This window comes from Heteronotia binoei, chromosome 1 (assembly GCF_032191835.1).
Source record: "Heteronotia binoei isolate CCM8104 ecotype False Entrance Well chromosome 1, APGP_CSIRO_Hbin_v1, whole genome shotgun sequence".
NCBI classification, from domain to species: Eukaryota; Metazoa; Chordata; class Lepidosauria; order Squamata; family Gekkonidae; genus Heteronotia; species Heteronotia binoei.
In genome coordinates this window covers 187,085,636-187,099,904 of record NC_083223.1, presented here as the reverse complement: position 1 = coordinate 187,099,904, position 14,269 = coordinate 187,085,636, and the positions used below count along the sequence as shown (strand labels likewise).

Genomic DNA, 14,269 nt, shown 5'->3' with positions numbered 1-14,269 from the left:
CTCTTCTTAAGAAGTGGGGACAAATGAGTGAGCAAGACATGTGTACAAGCCCATTAGTGTCAGAGTGCAGTTGAGGATAACAAGGGTGGATGTAAGCGCATCCAATTTTTTTGTATTTTGGTTTTATTTACCGTAATTGAGAATGAAGAATAAGAACTAGGGATGGGCACAGACTTTAAAAAGGCAGTTCGGCTTTGCAGAACTGGCCTCATATGGACCAAACTGGTCCAGCAAATTCAGTTCACCCTTTCTTCCAGCCACAGCTCATCGCAGCCAGGAAAAAGGGTGGGAATCACCTAGTAAGAGGCTTCATTTAACCTTCTGGTTTTGCTCCCTGCCACCGAGTGGGGAGGGGGGAGCAAAACCAGAGGGTTAAATATGGGGGTGAAGTGCGCCTCAGGGAGCATTTCACTCCCTCCTTTCTGCTGACCAAGCTGTCTCAGGTCCCTTGCACAGCTTGTTTCAAGGGGCTGCATGAGGGAGCCCAAGAAAGCTGAGCCAGCAAAGAGAAACTGAAGCCCTGAATAGCTGAACCAAACCTGCCAGAAAGTCTGGTAAATGCTCAGGAAGCACGTCTTCCTCAAATATTGGTTCCCAAGCCCTAAACTGGTCCCAGTTTGGCCCATATTTTGGGGTGTGAGCAGGTCCATGCCCATCCCTAGTACGAACTTATTTCTTTATTTTCATTTATATAATTTATATTCTGGCCTTTCCCAAACGGGCTCAGGACAGATAACAACATCTTAAAAACAGTATGACAACAGTTAAAACCAATAAAAGTGAACAATACAGTTATCCCAGAAGTTCACACAAATTAGTTTTGAGAAGGGTTCTTAAGTTTATATGTGGATTTCCTGGCATAAGGAGCTGCAAGAGACAATGGACAAAGAAGTGAAGAGGGCAGCTGGTGATGGCAGAGTTGCAAAAGAGAAGGCTGTGGGGGAGCAATATAAAATGAGGACAGAAATACGCGTTGGAGACAGCCTGTGGGCAGCTTTGAAGGTAAAATCAGGGATATTGCCTTAGATGTGGGCAGGACTGAAAAGCCAGTGTGTATGGATTTGATGTCCTGGTCTGAATGCTGAGATAAGAGAACTGATATATGATTAAGGAGGGCAAGGGGTGACATCAGTGGACTCAGAAACTCTGTGTAGGTCTGCGCTGTTAGATTGTAGCTTAGGTGATGCTTATAGAGAATAACATTAAAGGTATGAAAGAGTGAGACCTTTGTAGCCATTGCCTGAGCTGAAGGCTTAGTTTATATATTGCCTAGAACAACATATTTGCTGATGTTTTGAAGAATAATTCTGTGTTTCTCCAGGAGCAATCATTGGATTGAATAATTAGATACCACACTGACAATATTTGTGTATCTCTAGTGTGGCACTTAAAGTGCACCATCCTGGCCAGAATTACACCCTTCTGAGCCCATTGATTCCGATAAGGTTAGAAGGATGTAGCTCTACTTAGGATGGCACTGTCAATCCCACAATCTTCCCTAACCTCCTGAAAGGAAAATGCAAGTTTTGCCTGGAGAACAAGTATTGAAAAATTGTAACAACACTATTCTCGGGTAACTGCGCCTAAGGGGTACGTGAAGAATCCCAGCAATGGGTGGGGAATTGGCAGCTGTGAGGGTGCAGTGGAGGGCATAATGCCAGGTTTGCATTCTCACTGAGACTGCAGAATTGTACCTAGCCAAGTTTTCTAAAGGTTCGGCAATTCAAATATTTGCTCACAGGAATTGATGCTGCCAACCAGAAGCTGGAGTGAGTGCTGCACCAAGTTTGCATATTGTTAAACTATGAAACTAATCTTTGGCCCTTTCTTTTTAAGTACTTGGTTTTGCAATGACAGCATTGTATTATCCATGATGTTGTATACAAATGTGTAGTTTAGCAGTGTAAATAATTACAATTTGGGATATATTTCTCACCAGCTTCATGGGATTTGCCTTGTCACCCTTGAATGTTTTATGCCCTTAACAAAATGCAGGTGGGTGGTTCGGGGAGGGGGGGGGTCGTTTTTGCTTGATGCTGTGCAGAATTCTTTTTAAAACAAACTAATAAAAATCTCAGCCTCCTGTTGTATTTTAATTCTGTTTTTGCAACAACCATTAGTTATTTCCTCCAATTGTAGCCCTGAGTTTTTAAAATAATTTTATTGGCAAGCAAAACTTTCCAATGCAGCCCAGCACTTTTATATTTAATATCACAATTGATGCTTGGTGGTATATTTTGACTTCTGGCACGTCCGTTTGTCTGGTTCTGTTACCTCTGTGGAGGGAAGTGGCTCCCAGCTTGTTTCCTTATACCCCAGTTCCCCCTCCCTGTTCCCTTTTCTGTGACTCAGCTGTTCAGACAGCTGGAGAAACATCTTTGCAAAAGGCAGATGCTTCAGATACTCCAGACAGCAACAGTATGTCATAAATACGCAGCACCACTGTGTTATGGCAAAGAAGGAGGTCTGGATGAGTAAATATTAAGGGCTTTGAGTATGTTATGCTTTTAAAAAATCCAGTCATTCCTAAAATCATCTGGAATGGGCTATGTTTTTTCTTTTTACATTTTCCACCCCACATTTCCTTGAGTGAGCATGCAGAAAACCAGTGATATTTGTTGACCTAGGCTTCAAGGCCCTGCTTGTGGTGAAATTCATGCTGTGATCCTGGGTTGGCATACTCCATCAGCCTAACCTACCTTAGAGGGCTATCTGTGGGGATAAAATGTGAAATGGAAGAATCATCTGTGCTTCTCTGAGTTCCTTGAAGGAAGACTGGATAGAAAATATATATATTTAGAATCGCAACTGGTTCCCATGAGCTAGACCAGAAAATAAGGACAGTGACCAGAAAATAAAGACAGTGTCAGTCTGACTTCAATACTGGGTAAATTGGTGGAAATCGTTATTAAAGAGAGAATTAGTAGGCACATTGAACAAAAGTTATTGAGGAAGACTCAGCATGGGTTCTGTAAGGGAAGATCTTGTCTCACTAACCTGTTACAGTTCTTCGAGAGGGTGAACAAACATGTGGACAATAGATGTTGTTTACCCTGACTTCCAGAAAGCTTTTGATAAAGTTCCTCATCAAAGGCTCCTTAGTAAACTCAAGAGTCATGGGGTAAAAAGACAGGACCTCTCATGGATCAAAAACTGGTTAATAAATAGGAAACAAAGAGTGAGTATAAATGGGCAATTTTCGCAGTGGAGGGTGGTAAGCAGTGGGGTACTGCAGGGCTCAGTACTGAGTCCAATGCTTTTTAACTTGTTCATTAATGATTTGGAGTTGGGAGTAAGCAGTGAAGTGGCTAAGTTTGCAGATGATATTAAATTGTTCAGGGTGGTGAGAACCAGAGAGGGTTGTGAGATACTCCAAAGGGATCTGTTGAGACTGGGTGAGTGGGTGTTTACGTGGCAGATGAGGTTCAATGTGGCCAAGTGCATAGTAATGTACATTGGGGCCAAAAATCCTAATTATAAATACAAGTTGATGGGGTGTGAACTGGCAGAGACTGAGCAAGAGAGAGATCTTGGGGTCATAGTAGATAACTCAAAGAAAATGTCGAGACAGTGTGTGACTGCAATACAAAAGACCAACGCCATGCTGGGAATTATTAGGGAGGAAACTGAAAATAAATCAGCCAGTATCATAATGCCCCTGTATAAATTGACAGTGTGGCCTCATTTGGAATACTGTGTACAATTCTGGTCACCACACTCCAAAAAAGATATTACAGCGTTGGAAAAAGTGCAGAAAAGGGCAACTAGAATGATTAAAGGTTTGGAACACTTTCCCTACGAAGAAAGGTTAAAATGCTTGGGGCTCTTTAGCTTGAAGAAACATCGACTGAGGGGAGACATGATAGAGGTTTACAAGATTATGCACAGGATAGAGAAGGAAGAGAAAGAAGTACTTTTCTCCCTTTCTCACTATACAAGAACTCATGGACATTCAATGAAATTGCTGAACAGTTGGGTTAGAACTGATAAAAGGAAGTACTTCTTCACCCAAAGGGTGATTAATATGTGGAATTCACTGCCACAGGTGTTGGCGGCTGCAAGCATAGATAGCTTCAAGAAGAGGTTGGATAAACATATGGAGCAGAGGTCCATCTGTGACTGTTAGCCACAGCATATTGTTGTGACCCTCTGTCTGGGGCAGTGATGCTCTGTATTCTTGGTGATTGGTGGGGCACAGTGTGAGGGCTTCTAGTGTCCTGGCCCCACTGATGGACCTCCTGATGGCAGCTGGATTTTTTGGCCACTGTGTGACACAGAGTGTTGGACTGGATGGGCCATTGGCCTGATCCAACATGGCTTCTCTTATGTTCTTATGTCCTGCTCAAAGACAATCTGTGTGTGTGTGTTTGTTTTTTTAGCAGAGCAAGACATTGGAATTTGGACTTCACATATCCAAATCTAGTGCGCCAGCCACTGCACAACACTGCCTCTAGCATTTGTCAGTCAGTCTTGAATGCATGGTTGCCAGTTCCAGGTTGGGAAATACCTGGAGATTTGAGGGATGGAGCCTGGGGAGTGAAAGGACTTCAATAGGGTATATTGCTATAGAGTCCACCATCTAGAGCAGCCCTTTTATCCAGGTGAACTGATCTCTGTTGCCTGAAGATCAGTTATAATAGTGGGAGATCTACAGCAATAGCTTAGAGGTTGGCATCGCTACTTGAATGACAAGTCTGCCTCCTCATCAGCTGCTCAGTGACAGAATGATTGTCACTTGAGGTTGGTGGAGACCAAGTCTGAGCATCTTCTGCAACCAGTGCAAAACCTTAGTTTGCACTTAGTGGCTCAATTAAAGTGGAGAAGACAAGCATTTTAAGGCACCAAATTTATTTTTTTTGATTCAATATACAGAAAGCTCTAAGCATGGAAAGTCAGTGCAATGCCTCATCTGTCAAAATAATAACAATACATTTTTATGAGAAATGGGGTTGTCTAGTTCTCCTTTTGTCTCTGCGGACCTAAAATAATCTCACAGGGAAAACCCAAAGCTGAAATGCACCCGTTGTTTGCTGAAAAGATTATGTATTTCCTTTCAAACAGAGGCAACGAAGGCTCTTTTACAACTTATTCATGTTGTTTAATTGTAAAATATGCCAAATGTGTATTTTTAATGGTTTTGATCTTTTGTTCTAGGCTGAAATTCTAACAGGCATCACTGTCAGTAATGCTCAAGACGCTGGTTGCGTGGGGCTTGTGCTGTTAGAGAAAGGCTGTGAGACTGCAGTCGTAACCTTGGGCCCTGAGGGATGTGTAATGGTCTCTGCAAAGGAGCCCATTCCGAAACACATTCCTGCTAAGAAGGTCACCGCTGTGGACACCACGGTATGTGTTTGTGATTTTAAGTGTTGGTTTATAGAAAAGTATTAAGCACCATGAAGCGCAAGCATTCAGATACACATTTTGAGCAAGCCTTTATTTATCCCACATACTGTTGTTTTTCAGGCTGTTGTGCAGTGAATGTCAGTGCACTCAAGGTTTATAGGTTGTGTTCTGTAGATAGACCAGATCAGGATGTACTTGATGATATCAATGCATTCTTCCTTCACCCTCCTGTCTCTTTGGTGTTGTAGCAAACAGCACTAGCAGCGGCTGTGTTGTTACTTGCACAGGATGGCAACGTAATCCCTCAGTGATCACCTCAAACACCCCTGAACTTTTGTGTGGTGGGAGAAAGGAGACGCCCTGCAAACCTCTCCTCTGACTCCCCAAAACTGAATGACTGGTTCTGTCTACACATGTCTGAACTGTTTGTGCTGGCAGAAGCCCTTGCTTTGCAGAGTTTAAGTACTATCAGGTGCTCAAATTCCACAGGACCTTGTGAAAAGGCAGGAGAGGCGTGCCTTGCCAAATTAATTTTGTTGTGATTTGTAAGGTCAATGACCTGCGTTGATCATAAATTGTAGCACTGGGGTGGGGTCCCCCCAGTTTGTTACAAGCAGGCACCGACTGACTTGTCCTCTAATGGAATGTTAGGAGTATTAATTAGCAGCAGCAGCTATCACGAAAGCCAATAGTTAAGGTTCTGATAGCAATTTTATCTCACTTGCATTTCTAAGAGCTGGTACATTTTGTGCTAGCAGTTCTTTTTGATGCAAATCCAGAGTAGTTCTGGGGATGTGTTGAGAGCACTGTATGTACTAACTATACATTTTAACCTACTGATGTCTTAAAATGTAACATATTTTTTCCTGCAGCAGCCGTGATATTTTTTCCCCCTTTTGTGAAGGAAAACCATAGTGTTATGTATAGCTGAATGAGAATAGTTGATTCTGTCCAGAGGACAACAGATCCCTGCTGCAGAAGGTGAATCAGGGCTTAAATCGTTTGCCTAAGTTTATGGCTACAGTAATCAGAAACCATTTTGCACCTCCAGAAACTGCTGTTTTGCTATAAATCTTTACAGCAGTAGGCTGGAACCAAAAGAGATAGACAAGGGCAGTCTGTGAAGACACCCAAATGTTTCAGAGGACTTTTCCCTTGCAGAAGCTGTGGGTCTCCAAAAGAAGGCCATGAACCTCTGAACACGTAGGCTGGGATCCAGATATTGTACACGTGTACCTGATTTTTGGAGAGTTTTTTTCCGTGCGGAAGCTGTTCCTCTCCAGCTTGTACTACCAAATACTCTTTGCAGATGAAGAGCAGCATCCAAATGACTTTGACATCTCCTTGGGGGAAGGGGGGTCAATTGTTGTCTTGTGTGTGGTATTTTATCAGGTTTCCTCTTAAACTGCTCTTTCCTCAGTACCCATACTGCATTTTGAGCACCTGGGGAGCAGAGGTTGTATCTCAAGAAGCCTGTGTGTTTATTTTTGCATGCCAGGTTTCAACTGGATTTGAGCTTCTGTAGCAAAAACCCATGTTTGATTAAGGGAGCTTTGACTTTCAACATCTTATACCTTGAAAATCTTGTTGGTCACTAAGGCGCTGTTGGACTCAAATGTAACTGTCTTGCTCAAAGAGGAGCTTTTGGTATGGTTCTGTTTACCTTAGCAATTTAGCAAACCTAAACAGGTCTACTCAGAATCCTACTCATGTCTGCTCAGCCTTTTTCCAGAAATGGGTTCTTAGGATTGCACTATATTGACCCTCTTTTTTGTTCAGTCACTGAGATTGTATCTAGCCTAAGAGAGGTGATTTTACTTCTCTGTGTTGGAATTCCTCATATTACTGCTTTATTGTGCAACAAATACCACAGTTATAACAGACACACTCCAGATGCCTTTTTCCTGGCTGGGGATGGGGGCGAAAATCCTTTTTAAAATATTTTGTTACTAAAACAATTCAGTTTTTCTGGTGTGAACATATTTACTGCCATCTAAGGTACCATGTGTACTGTGGGACAAATGAACCCATGGGGCAGGACCTGTAATGACACTGATAAAAACTGGTGCCCACTCTGCATATCCATGCCATCCTAAGATCTCTTAAAGCCTTTTTATTATTTAGTGGCTGCTTTCGAGACTGACCCCCTCCCCACTTTATGCTTGTGGCAAATGTACTCACAGTCTTTAAAAAAATACAGCCAAGAGAGAAGCCCTGGCAAGCTTCAGCAGGGCTACTCCTGTCCATCCACACAGCAGCTCTGCTAGTTTATTAATCTTCATTTTTTCTTCTTCTTCTGGTAGTTCAGTCCACTACTGAAGCATATATCAACTTCATTTGATTTTAAAAGTAAGATGACTGGACATGCCGTCACCACTACAATATAAAAATTCTCTGTAGTAAGAGAAGATATTGCCAGCACTGAATGAAAGTGCATGGTGGTTTGCTGACTAAAACTGCACTTTATGACATCAGTGGTTTAACAACCTTCCTTTTGGGTGGAGGCATATTTCCTTTACACGCTTCAATCCATGAGGATTTTCTTTTTGTGGTTGAGCAAAGAGTTTTCATAGGCAAAATCTTAACTAATTAGATGCCCATGAAATACTTTAATGGAACCATTTTCACATTAGTCATCCTTCAGATGCACTTCTTCTGTTGGCACCATTGGCATTCATCCTGCTACTTGGAATAGTAATGCTCTCTTCCCACAAAATCAGATACCCTCTTTGGGAGTGAGGGAAGGGAGGGAGGAAGGAAGGATCAGTATCAGACCAAAGGACAAATATCAGACCAAATTAATAATACATATTACTGTAGTTAAGATGCATTTGTGCTACAAAGAAGAGTCAAATAGATTTTGTCTAATTATTCCTGTTGATTTAAGGCTCCTTCACACACATCTAATCTATAGTAATTAAAATTTAAAAAAATAAGACCTTATTTCCCAATAAGGTAAGTAGACCCTCCAGAAGGAGAGCCACATAAACAAACAGGATTTAAAAGGGGACTGTATATTTTTAAAAAGCTATCATGAAGGTAGAATGCCAGCAGGGGCATGGGGGCTTTCCAGTGTCACATGTATGACTATCTGCCCGCAGGACAGAAGTCTTGGGTGTATGCTTGATTCAAGGAGCTCCTGGTACTCAGGGAACGAGTTCATACCCTTGAGGCCGAGGTGACTTACCTGGAGAAGCAGAGACTGTCAGTTAGGCACTCAGAGAAGATTCTTGGGGATGTATTTGATGAGCCCCACTCTGAACATGGCAGTCCTGTTGCTGCCAGGAAGCATGAGAGTCAAGAGGGAACAGGACACAGTGCTGAGGATAAGGGAAATGCGCCCTCTTCTTCAGTTGGTGAGCGGGAATCCTTTCGCGCCAAGGAACTATCCCTGGGCAGGGAAGGGGGTGGGGGGTCTTGGTAGTTGGTGATTCAATCCTTAGGCAAGTAGACAGCTGGGTGGTGAAACCGCGTACTGACCGTATGGTGACTTGCCTGCCTGGTGCGAAGGTAGCAGACATTACGCGTGTAGTAGATAGGCTGATAGACAGTGCTGGGAAGGAGCCAGTGGTCGTGGTGCATGTTGGCACCAACAATTTGGGGAAATGCAGTCATGAGGTCCTGGAGGAAAAATTTAGACTGCTAGGCGGGAGACTTAAAGCCAGGACCTCCAAGGTAGGCTTCTCAGAAGTGCTACCTGTTCCACATGCAGGGCTGGAGAGACAGGCACAAATTAGAAGTCTCAATGTCTGGATGGGACGATGGTGTAGGGAGGAAGGATTTAAGTTTGTTAGGCATTGGGATGCTTTCTGGAACAAGCGGGAGCTGTACAAAAGAGACGGTCTCCACTTGTCCCCAGATGAAACCAAGCTGCTGGATGCTTAAAATCAAAAAGGTGGCAGAGCAGTTTTTAAACTAAATCTTGGGGGAAAACCGACAGGAGATGAAATGTCTCTGGTTCGGGAGGACTCCTCTCAAAGAGATGAAGGGTTGACTGTTACTTTTCTATCGGATAATGGATCAGAGTTGTTACTGAGATGGTGACAAACAGTATGGACTGATTCCTGGATATAAGTTATATCGGAAGGATAGGGAGGGAAGGGTTGGAGGTGGGGTGGCTCTGTATGTCAGAGAGGGTATACAGTCCAGTAAGACTGAGGTCAAAGAATTAGATTCCCTTCTAGAAATGCTTTGGGTCGAAATAGAGGACCCAAAAGGAAATTTAACTATGTGAGTTTGTTATCGCCCATCAAATCAAAAGATAGAGGATGATTATAATATGATGGAAGGATTAAAGATAGCGGCTAAACGTAAATACAGTGTCGTAAAAGGTGATTTTAACTACCCGCAGATTGATTGGGTCAATATGTGTTCTGGTCGAGAGAAAGAGATTGAGTTTCTAGATGCTCTCAATGACTGTGCTATGGAGCAGATGGTCACAGAACCTACCAGGATTGGACCAGCTTGGATTTGATCCTAAGTAATGCCCAAGACTTGGTGAGAGATGTAAAAGTGATAGCACCGCTTGGGAGCAGTGACCATAACGTTATTGATTTCACCATTTGTATAAATAGGGAGTTGCCCCAAAAGACAAGCAAAACCAGGTTTAACTTTAAAAGGGGTAAATTCTCTGAGATGAGGAGGCATGTGAAGAGGAAACTGAAAGGATAGGTAAATACAGTCAAAACCCTTGGGGAAGCTTGGAGGCTATTTAAAACTACAATCCTAGAAGCTCAGATAAAATATATACCACAAGTTAGGAAAGGCACAAACAGGTATAAGAAATGGCCTGCATGGTTAACAAACAAAGTAATGGAAGCTGTAAAAGGTAAGAAGGACTCCTTTAAGTGGTGGAAAGCTAGTCCAAGTGAGATTAATAAAAGGGAACACAGGCTGTGGCAAATCAAATGCAAGACTGTGATCAGGCAGGGAAAAAGGGACTATGAGGAGCATATTGCAAAAAACATAAAGACTAACAATAAAATTTTCTTCAAATATATTAGAAGCAGGAAACCAGCCAGGGAGGCAGTGAGGCCCTTGGATGACCAAGGGGTCAAAGGATTACCGAAGGAGGATAGGGAAATGGCTGAGAAGCTGAATGCATTTTTTGCCTCAGTCTTCGCTGTGGAAGATGAGAAGTGTTTGCCTGCTCCAGAACCACTAATTTTGGAAGGGGTGTTGAAAGACCTGAGTCAAATTGAGGTGACAAGAGAGGAGGTCCTACAACTGATAGACGAATTAAAAACTAATAAGTCACCAGGTCTGGATGGCACACATCCAAGAGTTCTGAAAGAACTCAAAGTTGAACTAATGGATCTCCTGACAAAAAAATGTAATTGTTCATTGAAATCTGCCTCCGTTCCTGAGGACTGGAAGGAAGCAAATGTCACCCCCATCTTTAAAAAGGGTTCCAGAGGAGATCCAGGAAATTACAGGGCAGTCAGTCTGACTTCAATACTGGGAAAGTTGGTAGAAACCATTATCAAGGACAGAATGAGTAGACACATTGATGAACACAAGTTATTGAGGAAGACTCAGCATGGGTTCTTTTTAGGGAAGATCTTGCCTCACTAACCTGTTACAGTTCTTTAAGGGGGTGAACAAGCATGTGGACAAAGTGGACCCAATAGATGTTGTTTACCTTGACTTCCAGAAAGCTTTTGATAAAGTTCCTCATCAAAGGCTCCTTAGTAAGCTTGAGAGTCATGAAGTAAAAGGACTGGTCCTCTTGTGGATCAAAAACTGGCTAATTAATAGGAAGCAGAGAGTGAGTATTAATGGGCAGTCTTCGCAGTGGAGGACGGTACGCAGTGGGGTGCTGCAGGGCTCAGTACTGGGTCCCATGCTTTTTAACTTGTTCATTAATGATCTTGAGTTGGAAATAAGCAGTGAAGTGGCCAAGTTTGCAGATGACACTAAATTGTTCAGGGTGGTGAGAACCAGAGAGGATTGTGAGTCACTCCAAAGGGATCTGTTGAGGCTGGGTGAGTGGGCGTCAACGTGGCAGATAAGGTTCAGTGTGGCCAAGTGAAAAGTAATGAACATTGGGGCCAAGAATCCCAGCTACAAATACAAGTTGATGGGGTGTGAACTGGCAGAGACTGACCAAGAGAGAGATCTTGGGGTCGTAGTAGATAACTCACTGAAAATGTCAGGGCAGTGTGCGATTGCAATAAAAAAGGGCAACGCCATGCTGGGAATTATTAGGAAGGGAATTGAAAACAAGTCAGCCAGTATCATAATGCCCTTGTATAAATCGAAGGTGCGATCTCCTTTGGAATACTGTGTACAATTCTGGTCACCGCACATCAAAAAGGATCTTATAGCATTGGAAAAGGTGCAGAAAAGGGCAACTAGAATGATTAAAGGGTTGGAACGCTTTCGTTATGAAGATAGGTTAAAATGCTTTGGGCTCTTTAGCTTGGAGAAACGTCGACTGCGGGGTGACATGATAGAGGTTTACTAGATTATGCATGGGATGGAGAAAGTAGAGAAAGTACTTTTCTCCCTTTCTCACAATACAAGAACTCGTGGGCATTCAATGAAATTGCTGAGCAGTCATGTTAAAACGGATAAAGGGGAATACTTCTTCACCCAAGGGGTGATTAATATGTGGAATTCACTGCCACAGGAGGTGGTGGAGGCTACAAGCATAGCCAGCTTTAAGAGGGGATTGGATAAAAATATGGAGCTTAGGTCCATCAGTGGCTATTAGCCACAGTATATATATATGTGTGTGTGTGTGTTTGTGTGTATGTATGTGTGTGTGTGTGTATACACACACATACACATACACATATATTGGCCACTGTGTGACACAAAGTGTTGGACTGGATGGGCCATTGGCCTGATCCAACATGGCTTCTCTTATGTTCTTGGATCAGGCCATCTTGACCATTGTCCTGCTTCTATCAGTGGTCAGCCTTTACAAAAGCCATGATATCAGGACAATAGCCCTCCCCTCAGACATGTACTGTGTCTGAACATCAAGGTTTCAATTAATTGTCACAAATAATTGATTGCCTTATCTTCCATGAAAAATTTCTAGAGGTATTGAATTACAGTTCCCCTCGCTGTGCCAGAGGGCCTGTGTTAAAGACACTTAAAAACATTTATGCAGTTGTATAGTATATTTTATCCTGCTTCTTTCCCTAATGGGAACCCACAGTGACTTATAAAAATATATTTTAACAAATGTACATAGAACAGGATAAAAAAAGCAAAAGATAAAAAGTACATGAGGCATTCTGAGTTGGTATCCACAAGGTTGATCCTGTTGGCCAAGAGCCAAAGGACTCTTTCATTTCATCTTACTCCCCAGGCCATGCCCAAGCTATAGCCACCTGCAGCAAGAGAGAGAAAAACACTCCGCCTAGATGTTTCAAGCTGGCAGCGATCTTCCCTCAGTTCCCTCTCCTGTTGATGTGTGCTAGTATGTGTGGGCATGCTATAACCCATGCTTAACACTCTTTGCAAGGTGGTAAAAATGTGTCTCTCTTCTGTCACATCATGCAACAAAACCTGTGGACAGAAATCTCTCTGTCCCCCCAAAAAGACACTTTAAGCAGTAACTGGGGGTAGAGCTATAAAGTTTTCTTCTTGTCTGACTTTTGTATGGCTGCAGTGTTCTATACTGCCAAGAATGCAAAGACACATTTACTGTGATATATCAACAGGTTTTTAGAAATCCTCTATGAAGGCAGGTGTTAGGCAGTGTGTTACACCTTCAGTGTAGCATGGTACTCAGCTCATCTTCTACCTTTCACCTGGAATAAAACCCTGTAAGGGAATAAAAACCCTGTAGGCAAGTTGCATGGTAACCCCCTTGTATACGCAATATGTGTCCAAAACCCCTTTTCTGTGAATGGAAGGGCACTTTGGTACACACAAAAGGAGACATGACTTCCATCTTCTGTTCCCACTGTATCCATGCTGTTCCCAAGGATCTTCCAGGTCATCAAGAGCAGCTTGGAAGAGGGGATGCCTCAGGGGATTGAAGCAGGAAAATGTATTATTTCATTAGAAATCTCAAAAGGACTTTTGGGCCCAGGGTTCTCCACAGATGTGCTATCCTCATTTATGGATGTTTTGCGAGGCGGGATTCTGAAAAGCTCATAAATCAATGTTGTTTTCATGAGAACAACATATAGTAGCAAGTTACTATCAGAAAGAAAATAATTTTTCTTTCTTTTGGTGGTGCCATCATTTATGCTTTACAGTTGAAGAGGTCACTGTAGACACAGTGAGATGATGCACTCCATTCCTTGTTTTAGTGCCCAAAGAAGAAAAGGGACAGACCCAACTGTTTGCTGAGGGACTACAGACCAGTCTATGCATGATCTTCAAACAGGGTTGCCAGCTCTGGGCTTGGAAATTTTTGGAGATTAGGGATGGAGCCTGGGAAGGGCAAAGTTTAGAGGAAGATGTAATGCCAGAGAGTCTACCCTCTGAAGCTGCCATTTTTTCCAGAGAACCAATCTTGGTAGCCTGGAGATCAGTTGTAATTCCAGGATAACTATGTTTCCCACCTGGAGGTTGGCAACCCTGCACTGGAGTTCCATGCTGAGGGAGAACAATATGGATCTGGACCATGGCATTGGGGAAAGAGAGACTGATCATTTCCCCTTACACTGTTTCTCTAACAGAAAATACACACACACACACACAATATGGGTTCCTATTCACTCCCCCCTCCCCACAAACTTGGGCTTAAAGCAGTCAGATGTAGCCATTTTATCAGTGAAACAGATCAAGGGGAGAGAGTTAGCAAATTTCCACAGTGCTGCAGCCCCAGTCCTGATCCTGCCTCCAAGTCTGTTTTTAAGGGACAAATTACACATCAGGAGTTCTAATTGCAGAGCTCCAACATCATCTATAATTTGGCAACGATTTTAGCGTTCATAGCTTACAATAAGATTGATTCACA

General features: G+C 42.8%; 1 protein-coding gene across 3 annotated transcripts in view; it reads left to right on the top strand.

Moving 5' to 3' along the window:
* RBKS (ribokinase) overlaps positions 1-14,269 on the top strand; it is a 140,104-nt gene that overhangs the window by 85,186 nt on the left and 40,649 nt on the right. For all 3 annotated transcript variants that reach the window (XM_060245193.1, XM_060245210.1, XM_060245202.1), the window contains one exon: positions 5,155-5,343. In XM_060245193.1, the coding sequence (XP_060101176.1) occupies positions 5,155-5,343 (189 nt within the window). The remainder of the gene's footprint in view (positions 1-5,154; positions 5,344-14,269) is intronic.